General features: G+C 43.9%; 1 protein-coding gene across 1 annotated transcript; it reads left to right on the plus strand.

The window, feature by feature from the left end:
• The first annotated feature begins 5,605 nt into the window (after positions 1-5,605).
• Positions 5,606-25,138, plus strand: LOC101407769 (olfactory receptor 6B2-like). Its single transcript, XM_087424517.1, has 2 exons — positions 5,606-5,825; positions 23,831-25,138. Exons 1-2 carry the CDS (start codon positions 5,768-5,770, stop codon positions 24,790-24,792), a joined length of 1,020 nt encoding a protein of 339 aa, XP_087280643.1. The 5' UTR covers positions 5,606-5,767; the 3' UTR covers positions 24,793-25,138.
• Positions 25,139-25,386: the final 248 nt, after the last annotated feature.

Consider the following 25,386-nt stretch of genomic DNA (forward strand, 5'->3'; position numbering starts at 1 on the left):
ATATACCACAGCTTTTTTATCCATTCGTCCCTTGATGGGCACTTAGGTTGCTTCCAAGTCTTGGCTATCGTGAATAAGGCTGCAATGAACACAGGGGTGCATGTACCTTTGCAAATTTGTGTTTTCAAGTTCTTTGGATAAATACCCAACAGTGGAATAGCTGGATCATATGGTAGTTCTATCCTTGCTTTTTGAGGAATCTCCATACTGTTTTCCATAGTGGCTGCACCAGTTTGCACTCCCACCAGCAGTGTATGAGAGTTCCCTTCTCTCCACAACCTCTCCAACACATGTTGTTTCCTGTCTTGTTAATTATAGCCATTCTGACGGGCGTGAGGTGATATCTCATTGTAGTTTTGATTTGCATTTCCCTGATAGTTAGTGATTTTGAACATTTTTTCATGTGTCTGTTGGCCATCTGTATATCTTCTTTGGAGAAATGTCTGTTCAGGTCTTTTGCCCATTTTTTAATTGGGTTGGTAGTTTTTTTGTTGTTGAGATGCATGAGTTCTTTATATATTTTGGAGATTAAGCCCTTATCAGATGTATGGTTTGCAAATATCTTCTCCCAATTGTTAGGTTGTCTTTTCGTTTTGTTGATGGTTTCCTTTGCTGTGCAGAAGCTTTTTAGTTTGATGTAGTCCCATTTGTTTATTTTTTCTATTGTTTCTCTTGCCCGGTCAGATGTGGTGTTTGAAAAGATGTTGCTAAGACTGATGTCGAAGAGAGTACTGCCTATGTTTTCTTCTAGAACTTTCACAGTTTCAGGTCTTACATTCAAGTCTTTAATCCATTTGGAGTTAATTTTTGTGTATGGTGTAAGGTAAGAGTCTACTTTCATTTTTCTGCATATGGCTATCCAGTTTTCCCAACACCATTTGTTGAAGAGACTTTCTTTTCCCCATTGTATGTTCTTGGCTCCTTTGTCAAAGATTAGCTGTCCATAGATGTGTGGGTTTATTTCTGGGCTTTCGATTCTATTCCATTGATCTGTGTGTCTGTTTTTGTGCCAGTACCATGCTGTTTTGGTTACTATAGCTTTGTAGTATATTTTGAAATCAGGAGTGTGATACCTCCAGCTTTGTTCTTTTTCTCAGGATTCCTTTAGCTATTCGGGGTCTTTTGTTGTTCCATATAAATTTTAGGATTCTTTGTTCTATTTCTGTGAAAAATGTTGTTGGAACTTTGATAGGGATTGCATTGAATCTATAGATGGCTTTAGGAAGTATGGACATCTTAACTATGTTAATTCTTCCAATCCAAGAGCACGGAATATCTTTCCATTTCTTTGTGTCTTCTTCAATTTCTTTCAGAAATGTTTTATAGTTTTCGTGTACAGATCTTTCACCTCTTTGGTTAAGTTTATTCCTAGGTATTTTATTCTTTTTGTTGCAATTGTAAATGGGATGGTATTCTTAATTTCTCTTTCTGCTACTTCGTTGTTAGTGTACAGAAATGCAACTGATTTTTGTATGTTGATTTTGTATCCTGCAACTTGACCATATTCGTTTATTACTTCTAAAAGTTTTCTGGTGGATTCTTTAGGGTTTTCTATATATAAAATCATGTCATCTGCAAATAGTGACAGTTTCACTTCTTCCTTTCCAATTTGGATCCCTTTTATTTCTTTCTCTTGCCTGATTGCTCTGGCCAGGACTTCCAATACTATGTTAAATAGGAGTGGTGACAGTGGGCATCCTTGTCTGGTTCCTGTTCTTAGAGGGATAGCTTTCAGTTTTTCACCATTGAGGATGATATTAGCTGTGGGTTTCTCATATATGGTCTTTATTATGTTGAGGTACTTTCCTTCTATACCCATTTTATTCAGAGTTTTTATCATAAATGGATGCTGGATCTTGTCAAATGCTTTCTCTGCATCTATTGAGATGATCATGTGATTTTTGTTCTTCATTTTATTAATGTGGTGTATTACGTTGATTGATTTGCGAATGTTAAACCATCCCTGCATACCTGGAATAAATCCCACTTGATCATGGTGTATAATCTTTTTAACGTATTGTTGTATGCGATTTGCTAGTATTTTGTTGAGGATTTTCGCATCGATGTTCATCAGTGATATTGGCCTGTAATTTTCTTTTTTTGTGTTGTCCTTGTCTGGTTTTGGTATCAGGGTAATGTCAGCTTCGTAGAATGAGTTAGGGAGCTTCCCCCCCTCCTCAATTTTTGGAAGAGTTTGAGAAGGATAGGTATTAAGTCTTCTTTGAATGTTTGGTAGAATTCACCAGGGAAGCCGTCTGGTCCTGGACTTTTATTTTTGGGGAGGTTTTTGATTACTGTTTCGATCTCCTTACTGGTGATTGGTCTATTCAAATTGTCTACTTCTTCTTGATCCAGTTTTGGAAGGTTGTATGATTCTAAGAATTTATCCATTTCTTCCAGATTGTCGAATTGGTTGGCATATAGTTTTTCATAGTATTCTCTTATAATCTTTTGTATTTCTGAGGTGTCTGTTGTAACCTCTCCTCTTTCATTTCTGATTTTACTTATTTGTGCCTTCTCTCTTTTTTCTTGGTGAGTCTAGCTAAAGGTTTGTCTATTTTGTTGATCTTTTCAAAGAACCAGCTCTTGGTTTTATTAATTTTTCTATTGTTTTTGGTCTCTATTTCATTTATTTCTGCTCTGATTTTTATTATTTCCCTTCTTCTACTGATTTTGGGCTTTGTTTGTTCTTCTTTTTCCAGTTCCTTTAGGTGCATTGTTAGATTGTTTATTTGAGATTTTTCTTGTTTGTTGAGATAGGCCTGTATTGCTATAAACTTCCCTCTTAGAACCGCTTTTGCTGTATCCCATAAATTCTGGCATGTCGTATTTTCATTTTCATTTGTCTCCAGGTATTTTTTAATTTCTTCTTTGATTTCTTCATTAACCCAGTCGTTGTTCAGTAGGATTTTGTTTAATCTCCATGTATTTGTGGCTTTTCTGATTTTCTTCCTATAGTTGATTTCTAGTTTCATACCTTTGTGGTCAGAAAAGATGCTTGGTATTATTTCAATCTTCTTAAATTTATGGAGACTTGTTTTGTGGCCTAATATGTGATCAATCCTGGAGAACGTTCCATGTGCATTTGAAAAGAACGTGTATTCTTCGGTTTTTGGATGGAATGCTCTGTATATATCTACTAGGTCCATCTGTTCTAGTGTGTCGTTTAAGGCCAATGTTTCCTTATTGATCTTCTGTTTGGATGATCTATCCGTTGGTGTAAGTGGAGTGTTAAAGTCCCCTACTATTATTGTGTTACTGTCTATTTCTGTTTTTATGTCTGTTAATAATTGCTTTATATATTTAGGTGCACCTACATTGGGTGCATAGATATTTACAAGTGTTATATCCTCTTGTTGGATTGTTCCCTTGATCATTATGTAATGCCCTTCTTTGTCTCGTTTTACAGTTTTTGTTTTAAAGTCTATTTTGTCTGATATGAGTACTGCTACCCCAGCTTTCTTTTCATTGCCATTTGCATGGAGTATCTTTTTCCATCCCTTCACTTTCAGTTTGTGAGTATCTTTAGGTCTGAAGTGTGTCTCTTGTATGCAGCATATATATGGGTCTTGTTTTTTTATCCAGTCAGCCACCCTATGCCTTTTAATTGGAGCATTTAGTCCATTGACGTTTAAAGTAGCTATTGATAAGTATGTACTTACTGCCATTTTTTAACTTTTTTTCCCTCAGTGTTTTAGTAGTCCTTCTCTGTTCCTTACTTCTTCTATACAGAATTGATGGTCACTTTAGTTTGACCTCTGTCTGAAAGCTGTACTCTTTAACTACCCTCCTCCCTCCTTTTATCTTTTTGATATTATATCCAACCTCTTTTTTGTGCATTTGTATCCATTACGTTCTAATCGTGGAAATAGATAATTTTTCCTATTTGTGGTCTTCTCTTTTCCCCTTAAATCAGTCCCTTTAACATTTCTTGTAACACTGGTTTCTTGGTGACAAACTCCTTTAATTTTTGCTTATGTGGGAAAATTTTGATCTCTCCTTCCATTTTGAACGATAACCTTGCTGGGTAGAGTATTCTTGGCTGTAAGTTTTTTCCTTTTAGCACTTTAAATATATCATGCCATTCTCTTCTAGCCTGTAAGGTTTCTGCTGAGAAGTCAGCTGATAGCCTTATGGGGTTTCCTTTGTATGTAACTTGACATTCTCTTGCGGCTTTTAGGATTCTCTCTTTATCTTTAATTCTGGACATTTTGATTATGATGTGTCTTGGTGTGGGCCTCTTTGGGTTTATCTTGTTTGGGGCTCTCTGTGCCTCCTGTACCTGGATGTCTGTTTCCTTCCTTAGGTTAGGAAGTTTTCATCTATTATTTCTTGAAATAGATTCTCTGCCCCCTTGTCTCGCTCTTCTCCTTCCGGGACACCTATAACACGGATGTTAGTGCGCTTGATGTTGTCCCAGAGGTCCCTTAGACTGTCCTCACTCTTTTTAATTCTTTTCTCTTTTACCTGTTCACCTTGGGTAATTTCTTCTAGTCTTTCTTCCAGCTCACAGATCCGTTCTTCTGTATCCTCTACTCTGCTTTTGAGTCCCTCTAAAGAGTTTTTCATTTCCAGTATTGTATTCTTCATTTCTGATTGGTTCTTTTTTATTTCTTCCATTTCTTTGTTGACATTCTCACTGAGTCCATCTATTCTTCTCCCCAGATCAGTGAGCATCCTTAACACTCTTAGTTTGAACTCTCTGTCGGGTAGGTTGCTCATTTCTGTTTCACTAAGTTCCTTTTCTGGGGTTTTGTCCTGTTCCCTTACTTGGAATGTATTCTTTTGCCTCTTCATTTTGCCTCTTTCCTGTGCTTGTGTCTACGTATTAGGTAGGTCAGCTACGCCTCCTGCTCTTGGATAGGTGACCTTATGTAAGTGATGGCTTAGGAGGCTTCCAGTGTGCTTCCCTCAGTTCTCAATGTTCCAGGGTGACCCCTATGTGGGCTACGTGTATCCTTCTGCTGTGGCCTGTTTGCTCTCCCTGTAGGCGCCCAGGAGGCTGAGTTATGCTCCTGGCCAGCTGTTGTAATGCTCAGCTGCTTGTAGTTGTTGTGGGCCCTTCAGTCTCTTTATCAGCTGTGGGGAGCCCCAGCACAGTTGGCTGCAAGTTCTAATACCACATTTGTGTTGCAGTATTTCTTTTAAGTGAGTAGGCCCCCACCGTGGCAGGTTGTTAGGCTCAGGGCCTTACAATTGCTGTAAACCTCTAGCCTATTAGGTCTCTTGTCAGCTCTCTGAGGATTGCAGCTGGGTGGGGCTGGCCTCAGGCACAGGAGCACCCAATTGTTTCAGGTTTTGGAAGATGGAGCAAACCTCCTATGTGGGTCTTTGAGAAGCACAAGTCTTCTGCAGCTGACAAGCCCTGTTACCCACAGGTCCACACACACAGTCAACACAGTCCTGCCCCGTGTGAGCGCCCCGACCTCCCCAAGTGGACCCAGTCTCTCCACGGCGGGAGCCCCACACACTCTGCCACCGCCCCACACTCTCCACCCGCTCCTTGTGCACACCCTGCCCTGCTCAAGTCAGCTCAGTTGCCAGGCTGCAGAGAATCCAGTCACCAATCTATGCAGGCCCACACGTTGCCTGAGGGCTTGTTGTTGGGTGGGGCTAGTCTCTAGGGTGGGCTGCCTGCCCTGGCTGAGCTGGATTAAATCGGTGCTCTAGTGGGTGGAGCAGACCCTGGGCTAGCAGGTCTCAGGGAGAACTCCAATGGCGTCTGTGTCAGCACGCTCACACCAGGCCACAACAATGGCCGCCACCAATGTCCCAGTCCCTGGAGAGGTCTCACCCCTCACCGAGATGCACTCAGGGCCTATTAGGTGAGTCTCTTGTCACCGAAGCACTGTGCACCTTTCTTTCTGGTGATTTTAGGATGCTTTCTGGAACGGGTGAGTTTGTGCGCGGGCCCTTTAAGAGCCAGTTTTAGTTTCTTTGTGAACCGGGTTTTCTGGGGGTGCTACCCAATGCTTTAGTAGCAGGCAAAGTCAGATATTATGCCGCTGCTCTCGCTTGTGCTGGGTCCACAAAATGCCCACAGCGGGGGCGCTCCCCGGCTCAGGACCCCGCGCCTCCAGGGAGGCTGCGTACCTGTGAGCTGCTCCCGGCGGCCGTGAAGCTGGCGGCTTGTGAAGGTGGCGTTTTTCCTCTCCGGAAGGGAGTCTCTGCCTCTTCTACCCCAGTTAGGATTGTCCGTTGTTGCAGGAGTTCCTCTTATCCAGTTTTCAGTTCTGTCTCAGGGGTAATTTTTCCACGAGTAGTTGTAAATTGGCTGTGTCCACGGGAGGAGGTGAGTTCAGAGTCTGCCTACGCCGCCATCTTGACTCCGCCCCCCGGGAATAAATTTAATAAAAGGCATGCAGGATGTCTGCACTAAAAACTTCGAAGCCTTGACAAGGAAATCCAAGTAGTCCTAAGCAAATGGAGAAATGTCTCATGTCCAATTGTCCGTTTGCCTAAATGATCCCAGATGGAGACATGAAAACATAAAAATCAATGAAGAGGAACTGAAGCATAAATAAGTGGATAAATAATAATTATTATTGTTTGAATAAACAATAAGAGAAATGACACGTGGACTTTAGGATTTCTGTAGTATTTTGCAAAAGTTGGGCAAGAGTAAGTGAATTGAAACTGTTTTAAATATCTAGCATTGTCATAGCAGTTACAAATGTGATGGTTCTCATTAGAACGTAAAAAGAGAATAATTCCTGTTGGCTTTCATAGCATAACAAGAAAATAATAGTTAAAGAATGTGTAATAATTTAATAAAGGGAAAAATTAAAAACTAAAAAAAGTTAATTCAATTGAAAGTAGAAAAAAGTACATACAAAGGGACCAAACAAAAGACAAGTAATAGATGTCAACAAAATTATATCATCATTTATGTTAAATTTTAATGGATCAAATATTCTATTTAAAAGACGAAAATTCTCAGATTGGCTAAATAAAACCCCCGTCTGCTTCCGCAAGAGACGTAGCATAAAGAAGACGAAAGCAGCAGCGAGGAGAAAGTCTATGGCACAGAAAGTTAACCCAAAGGAATCTGGTGTGGCTACGCTAATATCAAGTGAGTCCACTTGAAAGCAAAGAGCAATTCAAGAAATAAAGATGGAAATTTTATAATGATAAAGGCAGGTTTGTAAGTAAGCCTGAGCAGGTTTACTTGCAGCCTCTTGTAAAAGATTGGAGTGTCCTTCACTCGGCATTTCTTAGCAGTGGGTAAACTCACTCTGTATGCAGTATCCACCCCGGCTACTCAACATCATCCCCATGGTACTTAGGAGCAGGCAAGAATAATGACACAAGTACGAAGCTCACTCTGCCTGCTATTCATGAGTAACGCAGTCCGTTGTCTTTAATCCGGGAGCCTCGTGTCTTCTGTCAGCATCTAGGAAACTACAACAGAGCTAATTGTTAGCTCACAAGTAGGTAAAAGCTCAGATCCTCCACAGTTCTTGACATATATGGATGGCCAATAAGCATGTGAAAAGATGCTCGACATTATCGGTAATTAGAGAAATGCAAATTAAAACCACAATAGGGGGACAGCCCTGTGGCTTAGCGGTTGAGTGCGCAGGCTCCGCTACCGGCGGCCCGGGTTCGGATCCAGGCGTGCGCTGACGCACTGCTTTTCTGGTCATGCTGAGGCGGAGTCCCACATACAGCAACTAGAAGGATGTGCAGCTATGACATACAACTATCTACTGGGGCTTTGGGGAGAAAAAAGGGAAAAAAAAACCCACAATAAAATACCCTGCACATTCACTAGAATGGCTAATATTTAAAAGAATGGCATTACTAAATCTAGATGAGGATGCAGAGCAACTAAATCCCCTGTGCATTGCTGGTGAGAATGTAAAATGGTACAGCCACTGTGAAAAATTGTTTGTCAGTTTCTTACTGAGCTCAAAATACATTTTCCATATAACCCAGCAATTGCACTCCCTATGTATTTATGCAACAGAAACAAAAACCTCTGTATGCACAAAGATACATATAAAATTAGTAAAGCTTTATTCATAATAGCCAAAATATAGAAACAACACAAATGCCAATCAACAGTTAAATAGGTAAAAATATATGGTATATCCATAAGATGGGATACTATGCAGCAATAAAAAGGAACAAATTAGTTATGCACACAACAATATGGATGAATCTCAAAAACATTATGTTAAGCAAAAGAAGCCATATTGTATGATTCCTTTTACATGAAATTCTAGAAAACGCAAATCTAATCTACAGTGGCCAAAAACAGACCAATAGTTTCCTGAGACAGTGGGTGGGGATCATTTGCTGCAAATGGACATAAAGGAACTTTTGGGATGATGGAATGTTCTATCTTGATTGTGATAATGTTGCACAACTGTATATATTGATAAATTTCATAAAAATTTACATTTAAAATGAATGTATTTTAATAAATAAATTATAGCTTAATAAATTTATATCAAAAGGAACATTCCTATAAGAAAAATCTACAGCAAATACGATACTTGGTAAAACATTAAAAGCCCCCCCCCAAACACACACACAAAACGTCACCCTAGGTTAATTTCTTTTTATTTCCATTGTTGCAGGATCACTTGTTGAAAAGACTATCCTTTCCCCATCAAATTACTTTGGCACTTTTATCAAAAATCAATTTACCATTTATATGTGAGCAACTTCGGTGTTATAGTATATTCTGTTCCATTGGACTGTGTGTCTCTCTTTATGCCAATCTCACACTGACTTGATTCCTATAACTTTATAGTAAGTCTTGAAATCAGGGAGTACACATCCTCTAATTTTGTTTTCCAAAAATGGTTTGACTCTTCTATGATCTTTCCTATTCTATAAAAATCTTAAAGTAAGATTTTCAATTTTGAAAGCCTGCTTGGATTTTGATGGTGAGTGTACTGAATCTATTTTTAAAAATGAGGGAAAATTAACATCTTCACAATATTGAAAATTTTAATCTATGAACATGGTATATCTCTCCATTTAGTTCTAGGTCTTTGTTATTTTCCTTCAGCAATGTGTTGTAGTATTTAGTGTGTCTCTTATCAATATTTTTCAGTCATCAGGATGAGGATTGACAAAGAACCAGGGTCTTCTGGCCCAACCACTGGTTGGGGACCCAAAGCCATATGCACATGTGTGGGTAAAATGGTCAGAGATTGGAGACAAAACTTTTCTGAGACTCCTTAACCTGGGATCCCAATGCACTGTGGTCCCAGAATCTGTTGGTAAAGCCCTAATGGGAGGATATGGAGCTGGATTGGAAGGCTGATGGGATTAAAGTGAAAGTTTGAATGAAAATTGGAATGTTTGAATGGACTTTATTGAATTGGCTGAGTTTCCTTTACCTGAATGTAGTATTGAGGTAGATATGTGTGATGAGGAACACTTCCTCTACCTAGTTTTATAAAACAGAAGGCATGTAAATTCACCCCTCAGTCAGTATTAATTGGACATACTATGTGGGAACCCATAGAATTGCCTGAGCCCATACAGGTTGTTAACTTGAAACAGTATAGAATACCTGGTGAACATAAACTGATTACCACTTAAATTATCAACAAGTTAGAAGCTGGAATGCTTGTAAATGGATTCTCGGTATGAGGGCCCTGTGCAGCCTGTGTGAAAGGCAGATGACTCATGGAGACTAATAGGAGACTATAAGGCTTGAATAAAGTAAAACCACCAACAGCATCAGCAGTTCTTACCATGGTTTCAACAGTGCAAAAGGTCCAGCAAGCTAAAGGAGGCTGTACTCAGGGATGGGTCTTGCAAATGCTTTTTTCTCAATCTCAGTCTCAGAAAGGATCCAGCCGCAGTTCACTTTCATGTGCAAAGGATCCCAATGTACCTTAACTGTATAGCCACAGTGTTCTCCAGCTTACTGTCACAATAGGGTAGGAGGGATTTGGACTTGATACCGGGCCTGAGTGTAATGAAATGCTAAGTTGATATCATGATAATATCAGAAACTGAAGAGCCAGCTGGGACTGACTTACGTACAATGCTGATAGACGTGACCAACAGAGGCTGGTTGATAAATTCACCAAAGATCAAAGAGTGAGATTCTTAGGAATAACATGGACAGAAGACACCCTTGACATCCCACAGGCAACTGAGACTGAACTGCAGGCATTGCCTATCCCTGGAACTAAGGAAGAAACACAGTGGGTAGGTGGGTTGTTTGGATTTGGAAGATGCATATTCCACATCTGGGAATATCACTAGCTCCTATCCATAAGACTACCCGGAAGAAGGCCATATTTGAATGGGGGTCTGAAAAATGACAGGCTCTGTCTGAATTTCAAAAAGCAGTAGCTCTATCCGTGCTCTTGGCCCTGATGATCCACACTCAGATATGATTCTGAAAGTATCTGCAACTCACACTTGCAGACTCAAGCTCATGGCTGAAGCCCGTGAGTGCCGCCCAGTGGCAAACACTGGGATTTTGGGCCAGAACATTTCCCAGCGCAGTGATATGTAGATGCCATTTGAGAGACAACTACTAGCTTGCTATTGGGCATTGATTGAGAGTGTCCCTAAGATTGAGGACATAAAATAATCTTGAAACCCAAAATACCCATAATCTCTTGAGTGACATCAGAGAAATGCTCTGATAAGGAGAGCAGTGCCCAGAAGAGTTCCACAATAAAACAGAACTGGTTCACACAAGAGTGCGCCACAGGGGAGTGTGAGGAGAGCCTCACTGTACTCATGAGCAGGGAGCCTCTTCCTCTGTGGCTGACTTTAGAACCATCTGAGGAGCTACCAGATCCTACTGCCACGTGGGCAGTGTCCTATGAGCGGCTCTTGACTGACCAATTAGGGATGGCAGTTCAAGGTGGAGGGACAGCATCCTGTTTGGAAAATCAGCCACCCTATGACCAACTGAAGGAAAAATGCTGATCGAGGAAGGTAAGAACAAATCAGCTCAGTGGGCCAATTTGTGTGCTGCTTTCCCTGCAGTGATGGAAGAAATAAACAACAATAACGGCCCATATGTTTGGGTGTTTACTCACTCACGGGCAGTGGTCAATCATCTGGCTGTGTGGCCAGGCAGATGGGCAGTGGGAAACTGCACTATTAAATGGATGGCCATATGGGTTAAGGCCGTATGGAAATCGTTATGGGAATTTAGGGGGCGCATTAAAGTAGGACATGTGAGTGCCCATCAGAAAAACACCTTCCAGGATCAGAAGGTGATTGGAACCAGCAAATGGATACCCTGGTGCTGTCATGGGAGGTGACCACCTGGGTCCATGCAATGAGATCCATGGGGCTGCAGCAATGCAGAGACGGGATTATCATAGACTTATTCCTCTTGCACCCTCCAAGGCACAAAATGCCAACCAGAACTGCCCTGGCTGCCAGCAAGAGAGAGACTGCAGATGGCAGTGGGGCAGATTCTCTGGGGGAAGGTCCCACAAGTAGCTGGCAAGTAGACTTCATCAGACCACTGCCAGTCACTCCAGGAGGCTAGAAATGGGTCCTGATAGGAATAGACACTTGCTCCAGAATCGGCTTTGCATACCCAACGGTAGAAGCAAGATGTGCAAGATGTGGTACCGATTTGGAGCACACAGTTACACTTCTTCAAACCAAGGAACGTGCTTTACAGCCCATCGTGTCCAACAGTGGGCAAAAAGATACCACATCAAACGGACACATCAGCTGCATTTCATCCTCAGGGCAGTGGTTTGACAGAGAATTGGAACGGGCAATTGAAACACCTGTTTAAAATGGCGGGAGATAAAGGCATTTGGTGCTGGTTTACAAGCCTTCACGAGTGTGTGCTCACACTCAGCATGAGGGAGGCCAAGAGAGGGTTCCCACTGGATAGACCCTTCCTTTGTTGGGGGACCTGGCGGAGGGATGGGGAAGTTGCAGTTCTCAACTTACCTTTTCCTGACGCAGTTGTCCTGGGACCAGGGCTGCAAACGTGGTGTTAGAAGCAGGGACAGTCCCTCAGAAAGAAACCATAACTATGCTTTAAACCTTTATGCCAGAATTTCTAAAGGTTGGTGGGGTAGACAGTGCCTTCCCCCTGTCTTGAAACATCGGAGCCAGCAGGGATACAGCTGAATTGCTGAGTGGACGAGATGGCCCCCTGGCCCTGCACCTGTGACCCCACCGCATGCGAAGGGGGCCAACTGACGGGAGGTGCTTGCTGGACCGATATTACTGCCAGCATTCTGGACCAGTACAGTGGCTAAAACTAACATCCCTCTCAAAAGCGGAAACATTTGGGCTAAAATCAACGACAAATGGAGAGAAAGAGAAATAATATCTGAGGGTAAAATAATGTATAAATGGGTCATGCAACAAGGGAGATGCAGATAGCCTCCAAAACAAAACATAGGAGATGACTTTTACGGGATATTAGAAAGCGCCAGCCTAAAGGGAAAATGAATCAATGAGACTATTAGTGGAGAGAGTATCTCTCCATTAACAATGAATGACATCTTCCTATCAGTATGATGGGCCTACTTGGGTCACACGTCTACCTGAAACTATGAACTCTTTACAAGGCAAAACCATGAGCTGGTTTTCTTAATTCTGGGTTCCTGTGAATCTGTTAAGGGTAAATGGAAGTGATAACCAAGCTTAGCTTAGAGGCTCAGACTAATGAATACTCTCCCCAGGCGCTGGGAATGGGTCGTCTTGCCCGGAGTCCCGTGGACTGGGTGGGGAAGGGATGGACACCTGGACAGGTTGGTGTCCAGTGCACTGGTGCTTCTGTTGGTCAGAAGAAATTAGCAAGAGGATGAAGTAGCAAGACACAGAGTGGGAGAATATATTTGTGATACATATAAACTATGAAAAAAATCTAAAGTTGTGAATAAAGTAAAAAATTCAAATCAAAAAGAGAAATATAGTGAACCCAATTCACTATATTACTTGAAAACAAGTAAAAGACTTAAGAGGTGTTTCTCAAGGTGGACAGCCAACTTGCCAAGAAGCATTTGAACTAGGGCCCAATTCTATCAGCAATTAGGGAAAGGCACATTGAAAACGTTAAGAAGATATCCAAATGGACAATAAACATATGAAAATGTGAGCTCCATCCACACTGTTCAATAACTCGTTTGTTTTTATTGCTGAATGGGATTCTGTTGTCTAGATGCACTACAATTTGCTTGTGGTGTGCTTGATGCTTGTCGTTGAAGGACATCTGGGTCGTTTCCAGCTCTGGGTGACAAAGAATAGAGCTGCTATAAACACCTGTGTACAGATTTCCTGTGAATGTACATTTAACTTTATGAGAAACAGCTGAGCCGTCTTCCAGAGCAGCAGTACCATTTTGCATCAACAGCAGCAATGTAAGAGCTCCCATTTCCCTGTATGCTCACCAGCACCGAGGGTTGTCACTGTTTTTTATTTTAACCATCCTGACAGGTGAGCAGCGGTTATCTCCTCAGGGTTTGCTTTGCACATCCTTGATGGCTAGTGGTGGCGCACATCTTTTCACATGCTTGTTGGCCATTCTTTTATCTTCTTTGATGTAATGTCTGTTCGTCTGCCCATTTTGTAATGGGGCCATCTTTTGTTCTTCCCATTGGCTTTCCTGAGAGGAAGAAAGACATTGGCAAATTAGGCTATTTATTTACAAGAATGACAATCCTCCCTGCTGTGTCCTTCTCCCTTGTGTCCAAGCTCAGTGACTTTCCAACAAATGTAGCCCCCAGATCCCCTCAGCAAGCACAGGCCTCTAGATCACTCCCATTTCTTTTGCCACCAGAAAACCATCCTTTGGAAATATTTGCCAGACAAGTCTGTTTTGCTGTGACTGATACAATGGTGTTTGTGTTGATTATATATGGGAAAAAAGTTCTTATTTTATGCCAGAAACTCAAATTTCCTGTCCTCTTATGACTAATGATGTTCATGATTTCTGGGATAGAGCAGGGTCCCCGCTGAGTGCATCTCCTGGACCAGGCTGTGGTCATTGCACCTGGAAAAGTCCCCTGTCCCCAAGCAGGAGCCATACCCCTCTCTAGCCCTGAAGGGACAGAGTAGCAGAGGTTCTGGTGGGGACAGTGCTGTGTGGCTGCAGACTGAGTGGACAGGAGAGGAAGCTTGGTCAAGGGGCCTGGATGCCTGGACAGGGCACGGGGAATGGTCAGCAGTGGAGCTAAACAGGGCTCTGCCCCTCAGTCAGATGCCATTAGCAGGGCCCAGACACCCACGGACGTGAGATTCCACGATAATCGGCAGTGTGGGCAGTTACATCTCCATGGTGGGGTAATTGGACCCTGGAGTCCCCACATCTGTGCATGATGGGGAAGGAAGCCAACAGCCCTTCTCCGAGGAGCCTCGTTTAAACCTCAGTCGCTCAGAGCAGGGCCAGCCACCTCTCAGCACTGGCCAGGCTATGCCAGGGGCCACCCACTCGGGGTATCAGCAGGCAGAAAGAAGCAACTCCCTGGCCTGCACAAGGCTGAGGGAGGCCAGAGACGCCTGCAGTTCTCCCAGGTAGTTCCCCATGGCATCCTTCCTCTCAGTGAAGTGACCGGTCTGGGTGGCCTCCAGACCTGGTCCCTCAAGGGAAGTGGTTGGAGCAAGGACAGGATTGAGAGCCCCTCAACCACTGCTCCTCCACCCCTCCTTGATTTCGCAAGGTAGGGACTTCCTCCCCCAAGCCCCCTCCGTCCCACGCTTCACCCCACCTTCTCTCCATGTTTCCACGCTCTCCAGCATGCTCTCGCTCTGAGCTCTGAAATTCTCCACTGAGGGGCACAGGCACTATTCCCACAGCCCACCTCGTCCACCCCCTGGACAGTGCCAAGCTAAATGGCTCAGACATCACCTTTTCACACTGCACTGGACAGTCCCCAGCTAAATGACCTGGATATTACCTATTCACACTGAACTGGACAGTGCCCTGCCTTACCTGCCCCTCACGAGATGTTCCCCGCTCCCACCATGGGAACTTGGGAGAAACCATGGCAGGCAGAAGGTCTGCTTGTCCCGCACTCTCCCCAAGTGCAGCATGCTCTTCCCATGCTCTCTGCCCCTCCTCCCCCTCATGTCCACCCCGTCTATCCCCCTTTTTCTCCCTCCTGCCCTCACAAGGAGCCCGCAGTCTGCTGAAAGTGGGCACGGAGGAACATTTTTGGAAAGTCCACTTTTTGTGTGTCTGATGTCAGCAAAATGAGCTCCCAGTTTGCTGCAAAGCCAGAGCAGCCAGGACTGGTGTTGGCGGGGAGAAGCAGGGCCACAGGCTGGTGCTGCCTCTGAACACCCCCGTCTTTGTCTTTACCGCCCATCGGGATGCTGAGGAATCACAAGGGAAGGGACCCCAGCTTCGGGGGGAGGGCTGCCCCCACCAACCTCCTCTCCTGCCCCTGCCTCCTCCCTTCATCCTCCCTCTGCCCGCCTGCCCTGCTCACTCTCCCTTGCATGTCTCCCTCTCTCCCACTTCTCTCTCTCACTCGTTTAAACTTCCACTTATCCCATTTTTGACGAGGCCAGAAATTGCAAAGACTGCGCATTTTCCTTAAAATTGGGAAGTTTGAGAACTACAAGAAATACAAAAAGATTCAAAAAAACACTGAGAATCGCTTTTCCAAAACACTCTGCTCTGGTCAAGTGGACTGAGGGACCAGGGAGGTGTCCATTCTGAAATGGGACCGTTTCTCTGACCTTGATCTATCATGGTGTGACTAATCCCCTTGAGCTGACTCCACGGGCAGCTATGGCCCTAAACTATAATGAAACCAAACTCCAGCCTGTCTCTGATGCCAAGCTCGAACGTGAGACAAAACCCAAACTCCACCCTGCACTAGCAGGTAGAGAGAAGCCCTACTCCACACTCTTGGTCCTGGATCCACTCTGCTGTTCTGGCCACTCAGGGGGGCCATGGAACAGGGTGGGGGGACACGATCTCAGTTTCGAGGTCACCTAGCCCCCCAGACTGTGCTGTTTGCTTCCTCTGTCCTGCATGCTGTCTCCACCACAGCTCATTCCTTGGGGCTTGAGCACTTTTCCCTGCTACTGTCGCTGGGGCCTGACCTTACCCCCCCACATTCCGGAGGACTCTTGTCTTACAAGGATGGAACTTGAAATTCTTGCTTGGTGCACCTCCCATTGTGATTACTACCCCCGGTCCGAAAGGCTTTCAAACAAAGCATCTAGTTATCCTCCAAGGGAACAGGATAAAGAGGCTGAAATGTTTTGGAAAAGGGTAAATTGCATAAGTATAATACATTTTGTCATTGTTTTCATTTCTCCTAAGAGTATTCTGCTCTTGCCAGCTCCATGTTCTTATTTTCTATTTACTGTTTACTCCATTAAAATACAGTTTCTGCCCCCAAACTCTCCCGGTGTGTTTTCTCACTGAGGTTACCAATGGCCTCCTGGTTGCCAATCAGACAGTCCCTTGTAGTCCTCTTGTTCCTTGCCCTGGTCAGAAGTGTGACCCCTTTCCTCTTCATGGAGCCCCTCTGTCCTGGCTTGTACCAAACATCTCTGCAAGTCCCCCTGCTCCCCGACCGTCTCCACATACCCTCTTTCCCCTTCTGCCATGGACAGTGACGCTTCTCAGCCTGTGTCCTTGCGCTCTTCTCTTAATCTTCACACTCTCCTTGGCCAATCTTATTCACATCCCAGCTGTCAAGAATGATTTATTTGCCAGTGTCATCCTTGACTCTCAGGAAATCCGTCGGGAAGACTTGCCAGCACTGCCTTTGGAACATATCAAGACACTGCTTGCTTCCATTTCTGCCCCAGCCTGGGCCCATCACCTCATGCCCAGACAACCCCAGCGGCTTCGTACCGCCTCCCGCCTCTACACTTGCTCCCTCCAGCTTGACTTCAATGCAGAGTCCAGGGTCAGTCATTTAAAATGTGGGTCAGATCACACCACTGCCCATCTCAGAGTGAAAGCCAACATCCTCCCCATGGCCCATGAGGTTCTGCATGACCTCCTCCCCCTCCCTTGTTGATAGTACCTCCTGCTCTCTCTCACGCTGCTCCAGCCGGACTTGTCTCCTCACTGCCCTTCACGCACTCCAGACACGCGCCGATATTGTCCCCCAGGTTAGCTGCATGGCTGATACTCATCTCCTTCAAGACTTGGTCCAATGTCACCTTCTCATTGGCACTTGCTCCCTGTGCCTGCACTCCCAACCATGCTTGCCCTAACCTACTCTTCCCACCTCTTTGTGTACTAAATAATTTACTCGTATTTTATGAATATTATTAATTTTTCTGTATTCTTTCCTGCCTTCACTAGAGTTTATATTTCACGAAAGCACAAGGTTTGGACTGTTTGCTCTTCTAGTTTATTTGAATTGTCTTGAAACGAGTGGACACTCAGTAAATATGGGATGGATGAATAAATGATGACCCCACATCTTGGCATCTGACCCAGCCTCTCCCGTGAGTTCTGGACGTCATGGGCTTACTCACAGAGGTCTCCACGTGGTGACCCACAGACACCTCCAATCCAACACCCCCAAAACCATGCTATTCATCTTCCTCTCTTTCCACAAATGTGCTTTTCCCCTCTACACCCAATCCCTAATGAAGGCAGACGCCTGGAAGACACCCTGAAAGTCTCCATTTCTAGGGGCATCTAATAGTGTTGGGAGCTGAAGCGAGCCCTTCAGGAGGAATCATGTCTGCGTCAGGACCTGAAGGACAACTGAGTTTGGCCTGGTGACAGGGCAGCAGGGGCATTTAGTCAGTGAAGCACTCTTGATGGACTCAACATGGTTTCTCAGGCAGGATTCTGTGTTCACGAGGGGACAGGAGCAAGAGAGGCGGCCACGGCAGCAGAGGGGCTTGCTTAGGAGGGTAGAGTCTGTGCTGAGAACATCTGCTGGATGTGGCTGTGAGAGTGATTTGATGCCGTTCTCTGCCACGTGGAGAATGGACCAAATGGAGGCAGGAAAGACTGGATGAGGACCAGTTAGAGTGTGGTGACGATAATTCAGGGTGGGGTGATGGAACCTGGACAAGGGGTGGGGTGGGTGGAAGCCCATGGGTGTGAAGACAAGAGAACTGATTCTGAGGCATTTGGATGTGGACTGAGTAGGACTCTGTGCTGGCTTAGCCGTGGAGGCGATGAAGAGGGACAAGCGTGAGTGGAAGCTTGGTTTCTGGCCCAGGAAGTGGGGTAGATGGTGGTGCCATTTCCTGAGATGAAAAACACAAGGAGGGTGTGAACTCCATGGCCAGGGGAGGTGTCTTGTAACTGGCTGGACACATGAGTGGGATCCGTAGAGAGACAAGGGGAGGACTGGAGTCATCAGATGGAGATGACAATTGAAGACACGGTGGGGGGCTGCATTTGCTCTGAGTGTGGACAGCGAGAACAGAAGGCTGGGGCCACGGTGCCAAACAGAAGAAAAGGTGAGTGGAGCAAGAACTGAAACATGTGAATTAAGAAATTAGCGACAGGTTGGTCACTGGCACCTGTGGGACAGCTAGTCTGATGTGCATGGGGAGGACAGAAGCCAGGTGGCAGTGGGCAAGGGGGGAGGCAGGAACTGAGACCATGGCTGTAGGTAAGCATTTATGAATAAGAGGGTGCAGGGCTTGACAGAGGCTTCTTTTTTCCTGTGAGATGCAAAGTCCCGGAGATACATAACGGTTCAGCAGAGCCAACAGAAAAGCAGAGAAGACACAGGAGGAAGAAAAGGCGGGAAGCTTGGGGAGGAGGAGACGGGGCACGGGGACGAAGAGGAGCAGGGGGGGATTAGATCTGAGTGGAGGAGAGACTCACCACTGCAGGAGCCCCACACTCCACAGCTGGAATCAGGTAACAAAGGAGCGGGCAGGTGCTACCAATTGAGAGGGGCCGACTGCGGAGACCAGAGCCGTTCTTGCTCGGTCCAAAGGGTCCAGCCCCAGGTGGGCACTCAGGAATGTGGACCCGTGTTGCCCAGATCTTCCAACTTTTCAAGAGAAGCCAGAAATGTGTTTCTGCGTGAATGTTCTGATTTTCCAAAATAATGGTCAAAGTGAAAGTTGTAAAAAATTTTCCTTAATGAAACATGTAGGATAAATTGGAGACACAATAACAGAGCGGTGTCTGGGATGGGCCTTGAGAGTTGCTCAGATTTCATTTAAATTCTCACTCTGCCCTGTGATAAAATCTATCCCCCTATGTATGTTTAAAATGCCACTCTTAGGGCCGGCCCCGTGGCTTAACGGTTAAGGGTGCGCCCTCCGCTACTGGCGGCCTGGGTTCGGATCCCGGGCGCACACCGATGCACTGCTTCTCCCGCCATGCTGAGGCCGCGTCCCACATACAGCAACTAGAAGGATGTGCAACTATGACATACAACTATCTACTGGGGCTTTGGGGGGACAAAGGAGGAGGATTGGCAATAGATGTTAGCTCAGAGCCAGTCTTCCTCAGCAAAAAGAGGAGGATTAGCACGGATGTTAGCTCAGGGCTGATTTTCCTCACAAACAAAACAAAACAACAACAACAAAAAAATGCCACTCTTAATCTTTGATTGAATTACTCTTTAACAATCGATGCCGAAAGAAAATCAGGAGCAGGCCACCTGTGAGTGGATTATGCCTCCAGGCTTCCGGTCTGGGCCTTCTGTCCTATGGTGCCACAGAAACGGAGGATGGGGGCTGGAGGACCTGCAGGCGGTGATGCATCATCCATCAGAAATTTATTTTCTGATGGAACAGATGAAGGAGAGACCTAATCGCGTTTTTTTTTTTTAACAAATATTTAAGCAACTGCCATGGCATCATTTACTAAACCATCCACCCTTCCCTTGCTGATCCTACCACAGGATATCCTTAGTTTTGAGTTAGCACTTTCTATCTTGTCTCTATACTGTTCCATTGATTCAATGGTGGTACTCATTATTTTTAATATTTATTTCGTTAATTTATTATTTTCCTTTTATTGTATTTTCTCATATCCAAAATTGCAAAGCCTCTTCATTAATCTTCTTCTCTTTTCTTTTTCCTGAATTTTCATAGCTATTCTCATCTGTTCATACTTTCAGATGATTTTAAGAATTATTCATCTTGTTTCAAGAAAAATAAAATTTGGTGAGATTTCAATTATAACGAAGTTAAATTTTAAAATCCATTTGGAGGTATTGACATCCTTACAATATTATTTTTTTTCAACTCAAGACATTCTAATTAGTAATTGCTGGTATACAGGAAGACTACATTTTAAATATCCATTTTGGAATCCTTTAATCAATTATAATAATGTTCCATATCTTCTAGGTTGAAAACCATGTTTTCATATGGGAATAATGATCATTTCATCTATTTCTTCATCCTTTTTATAATGGGTAATAGAGGGGAGTGGTAGATTTCATGAGGACCCCGTCTTCATCCTGATCTCAGGGAGGTGGAGGGGTTCTGGGATATAGCTACAGGGATGCTGTAGGCTGTTGTTGAGACACAAAGAGGTTATTTATCATATTAAAAAAATCACTTCTTTGCAGGTGACAAATGTGTAAAAAATTGGAGGAGTTTTCAGTCAAAGCCTTTTCATCATCAGCTAGACTCTCAATGTGATCATTTTAATAGGTTTGCTAACCTTGAAGCAAAGGGTGAAGTCTCCTTGCACCCCCGAAATAAACCACGCTTTTGTGTGTGGCACGTGCTCTTTTAATATACTGCTGGGTTCTATTTGCTGGCGTTTTACTCGAGTTTTGTAACTAGAGTAAAAAAATGAGATCAGTGGCGTATAGTTTTCCTTTTGTGCAATCTTTGTCAGGTTTTTGTATGAGGAATTTGCTACTTTGTCAAAGGAATTGGGAAGAATTTCCCATGCTCTGTAATAGTTTACAAGACATGAGGAAGATCCACTTTTTGCATAAACGGAAGATTCCTACAGGTGAAGCATCTGGTCCTGTTGGTTTTCTTTGAAGCAACTTTAACAGTTCTTATATTTATATCATTATGATGTTGGGGTTTCTGTTTTCACTTGTCAGTTTTCTCAGAAAGTATTTCCTTTGCTTGAGAATTTAACATTTGCTACTATATGATTGCGTTTAATAATCTCCTAAGCTCTCAGTGTGACATTTTCCTCATCTGGAAAATGTTAGCTATAAGAGGACCACTGCAGAGAGCACATATTAGATGTTTTATAAATGTTGCTGATCATTCTCCTATAATTTGATGAATCTCTACTATCTGTAGTTTATACTTTTTTCATCACTAAAACTGTGTATTTATATTTTCCTGTAGATTAAAGTAGCTAAAGGTTTGTCTGTTTTACTGTCCTCCAGTCTAAGCCTACCTCAGAACCAGTTCTTGTTGCTATTGATCAATTCAGTTCTTTTTCCTAACAAATTAAAATTGTTTTTTTTCCTTTTCTTTTTTCTGTTTTCCGTGGATTTCCTTAACAACTTTTTTCTGACTTTTTGAGTTGAATGCTTAAATGTTTTTTCTTTCTGTCTTACTAAAAAATAAAAGCAATTAGTACCACAGAATTGCCAGTGAATACCAGCTTGGCCGTGAAACATGTGTATAGTGCTATCGTTATCATCATCTCGTCTGTAGTCTAGAACTCCTCACTGACTTAAGAGTGAGTTAGTAGAATGCTTTCTTCCTTTTCCATCTGGTTAGGAGTTGTGTTTACTCTGATGTTAACTAGTTTTAATTTTTTATTCCATTGCTCTTAAGAAATTGGGGAATCTATGATGTCTACTTTGGAGATATGTTGAGATTTTTTATGCTATTACAGATCATTTTTTCCAAATTTTCTATGGGCAATGTAAACAACAGTATCTTCCTTTTTCTCTAGATACTGAATATACTTTACTCAAATCAACCTTGTAAATTCTATTTTTCTGATATTCCATGCCCTTATTTACTGTCACCTGTGGGATCTGTGAAGGACAGAGAGATACGTGCTAAAGTCTGTTGCCACCTTATTTCTGGATATTTCTCCCTATACTAAAATCAGGTTTTTGCTGACTCTGCTGCTGAGGTGTTATTATTCCCTTAAAAGGTTCATAAATAAAACTGACCATTTGAGGTCTTGAGTTTTACTTGATCAGACATTAATTCTGAAATCATGCTTCCTTTTGTTTGTCTGATATACCTGAACTAAGTTGTAATTTAAACCTTCCTGAATTGAAGGTTTTAGTTCTGCATCTTATAGATATTATGTAATAGATTCTTTTTTCAGAAGTCAAGAGTCTTTTCCTTTTGCCAGACAAGTTTATCCTGTTTACATTTATTGTCACAGTTGATAACTTTTCTTACTCTCGTCATGCTGAGATTTATTTTCTGTGCCTTCTTGTTGCTTCCTTTACTTCTATATTCTTTGGTTGTCTTTTCAAGACTTACAGGATCTACATCTTTTTGAATACTATCATCTACATGAAAAATTTTAAGTGATATTACTCTAATTATAAACTGCAAGAATAAAATATACCCTTTTGATTTCCACCTCTGAAAGTGAGGCAACTAACATTTTTTTCTTATTACAATCTCTGCTTCTCTCAGGTTTTCCCTCATGTATTTAAACCCAGTTTCTCTCTTTTTTTCCCCAAATAATTATCATTATGATTTGGCATTATATATCTTCTCAATCAACAAGGACCAATGTTTGGGTTTTGTTTTATGTCTATATTGGCAACACTTGCTAGGATTAAGTCCTGTGCTTGTTTTCCTCACTCAGTCCTTTTATGCTGGGATAGCCTTGGTTGGGGATGTTATTTTATCTCAAGTTAACAGCTGTGACCTTTTGAGTTTCATACTGAGGAAGGGTTTGTAAGTCCTACATTCAGAACAGGTGTGTATGAAGACTCTCTCTCTCTCTCTCTCTCTCTCTCTCTCTCTCTCTCTCTCTCTCTCGCTCTCTGTCACACATGAGCAGGTCTGGACATGACATTCTAGCCTCACATCCTTCCTACAACCCTCTGTAGAGTCTGGCTCTTGGGGACCCACATGCAGGGTGGAGAGAGCCCTGCAGGGGGCAGCCGCTAGACTGTTCTGGAAACAGACTGCATGTAGCAGCCCTATTTTCACCCCCACTCACTCTCCCCATTGCATCTGTCAGGTGCTGGGCAGATGGGTTCTCCCTCAGCTACAGGCCCCTTGAGAACATTCTAGACTCCTCCACTCTGCTGCCCCTGCCATCTTTCTGCTATTCCTTTTCTCTCTTCCCGAATTGTGTTGAGATCTCTCTCTTGCTGATTTTCCCTCTTGATCTTTTTGATGTTATGGGGTTTGATCTTTTTATTCCTTCACCATATTTTAAGGGGATCTTGAGATGGCACAAAGATAGACACGTGACCGCTCTCCCCTCTCGGCCCGGGAGGCCCCTGCTGCTCCTGAAGACCCCTGGCCCTGTGGCATGCCTGGGTCTGGGGTCTGGCTGACTTGGTTCTGGTACTCCCCACCCTCTGTAAGCCCCACTGGTGGCACTTCCCCTTATAGAATCAGTGCTGAAACCAGGAGAAAGTTCAAGTATCTACTAATTTAGAGTGTGCCAGATGCTGAGCAATAAACCCAGATGACCCTGGTTGCAAAGAGCTGTGGACTTCCTTTATTGTTTTTAGATTCCTTGGGGAATTCCAGATTGTTAAAAAAAAAAAAGAAAAGAAAAGAATGGTTTCAAGATTACTGTGGGGTACTGGGGAGAGGAGGTGGGCAGGATATTCCAGAGCCCCACTCTTAGAGTGACTGGTCCCAAGGAGATTAAGAACCTCCACATTCTGGTGATAAACGCTTAACTGGGAGATGGTTTCTTCTCCCTCTGCTTCTCATAGAGCCAAGCCTCTGATCTTTGGGCCAAACTCACCTACAGGCTGAGCTCTGCTTTCTCCCCCCAGCAGCCCTCAGCCCCTGACTCTGGCACGATGGTATTTTGCAGGCCCAGGCTCCCAGCACAGAAGAATGAGGGGAGAGAATGTAACCCAGCTCAGCACGTTCGTCCCGGTGGGCTTTCCCACAGCCCCCCAGCTGCAATACGTTCTCTCCCTCCTCTTCCTGCTCAGCTACCTCTTTGTCCTGGTGGAGAACCTGGCCATCATCTTCACTGTCTGGAGCAGCGCTTCCCTCCACAGGCCCATGTACTACTTTCTGGGCATTATGGCATCCCTGGAGATCTGGTATGTGTGTGACATCATCCCCAAGATGCTGGACGGTTTCCTCCTGCAGCGGAAACGCATCTCCTTTGTCGGGTGCATGGCTCAGCTGTACTTCTTCAGCTCCCTGGTGTGCACCGAGTGTGTGCTCCTGGCATCCATGGCCTACGATCGCTACGTGGCTGTCTGCCACCCCCTGCGCTACCACGTCATCATGACCACGGGGCTCTGCGTCCAGCTGGTGGTCTTCTCCTTTGTGAGTGGCTTCTCCGTCTCTGTGATCAAAGTCTACTTTATCTCCAGTGCCACGTTCTGTGGCTCCAATGTCCTGAACCACTTCTTCTGTGACATTTCCCCCATCCTCAAACTGGCCTGCACAGACTTCTCGACCGCAGAGCTGGTCGACTTCATCCTGGCCTTCATCATCCTGGTGTTCCCACTCATGGCCACCATGCTGTCCTACGGACACATCACCCTGGCTGTCCTGCACATCCCCTCGGCCACTGGCCGTTGGAAAGCCTTCTCCACCTGTGCCTCCCACCTCACTGTGGTCACCATCTTCTATACTGCCTTGCTTTTCATGTATGTCCGAACACAGGCCATTGACACACGAAGCTCCAACAAGCTCATCTCTGCTATTTACACTGTCCTCATCCCAATCTTGAATCCCTTGATCTACTGTCTGAGGAACAAAGAATTTAAGGTTGCTTTAAGAAAGACTCTGGGCTTTGGTCAAGCTCCACTATAAGAACCATGCCTTGGCATTCCACTCTTCTAGAACATTATCTGAGAATACTTATCCTCTCTGATGAGGCCATTTAATTTGTAAGAATGGAAATTCCTTCCATGATTATAGTGCTTCATGTATTTTAAAAACTACTTCCACATCTATTTTTCCCCTTCAGCTCACAGAGGTTAATATCATGGGTGTTGGTGATGTAATGCCACTATTTTCTTCATTTTATATCTGAGCAAAGTGGAACTTGATGACCTTTCCTCATATTTAGAATTACCCTGCGCATATCAGGCAATAGAAAAACATACCAGGTCATCTGAGGTTTTAAAGTCCTAAATAAATTGCAATGTTTTAAAGAACCGAACTCCTGACCTATGTGGTGAAATGATCTCCGAGTGTCCCCACAAACGTGTCCAGGAATTTAAGGACCTGGAGACTTGTGTTTAAACACTCAAGGCTTGTTCTCCCAAAAGTCCTGGGCTGGACACCAGCCTCTCCTTTTTCTGTGCATAACCCCCTAACCCTCACCCTTGAGCTGTTGAGAGAATACGAAGTGTTTTATTGATGTGTGAGGAGATCCTGGTTAACTCGTCATAGATGCAGATG

This window comes from Ceratotherium simum, chromosome 37 (assembly GCF_057802395.1).
Source record: "Ceratotherium simum simum isolate JZ-2026a chromosome 37, ASM5780239v1, whole genome shotgun sequence".
NCBI classification, from domain to species: domain Eukaryota; kingdom Metazoa; phylum Chordata; class Mammalia; order Perissodactyla; family Rhinocerotidae; genus Ceratotherium; species Ceratotherium simum.

Bases quoted from the DNA above. Each gene is read 5' to 3' on its own strand.
- LOC101407769 (XM_087424517.1), top strand. From the start codon at position 5,768: ATGTCCCAGTCCCTGGAGAGGTCTCACCCCTCACCGAGATGCACTCAG. The intron at 5,826-23,830 runs GTGAGTCTCTTG...GGTATTTTGCAG, and splicing joins ATGCACTCAGGGCCTATTAG to GCCCAGGCTCCCAGCACAGA.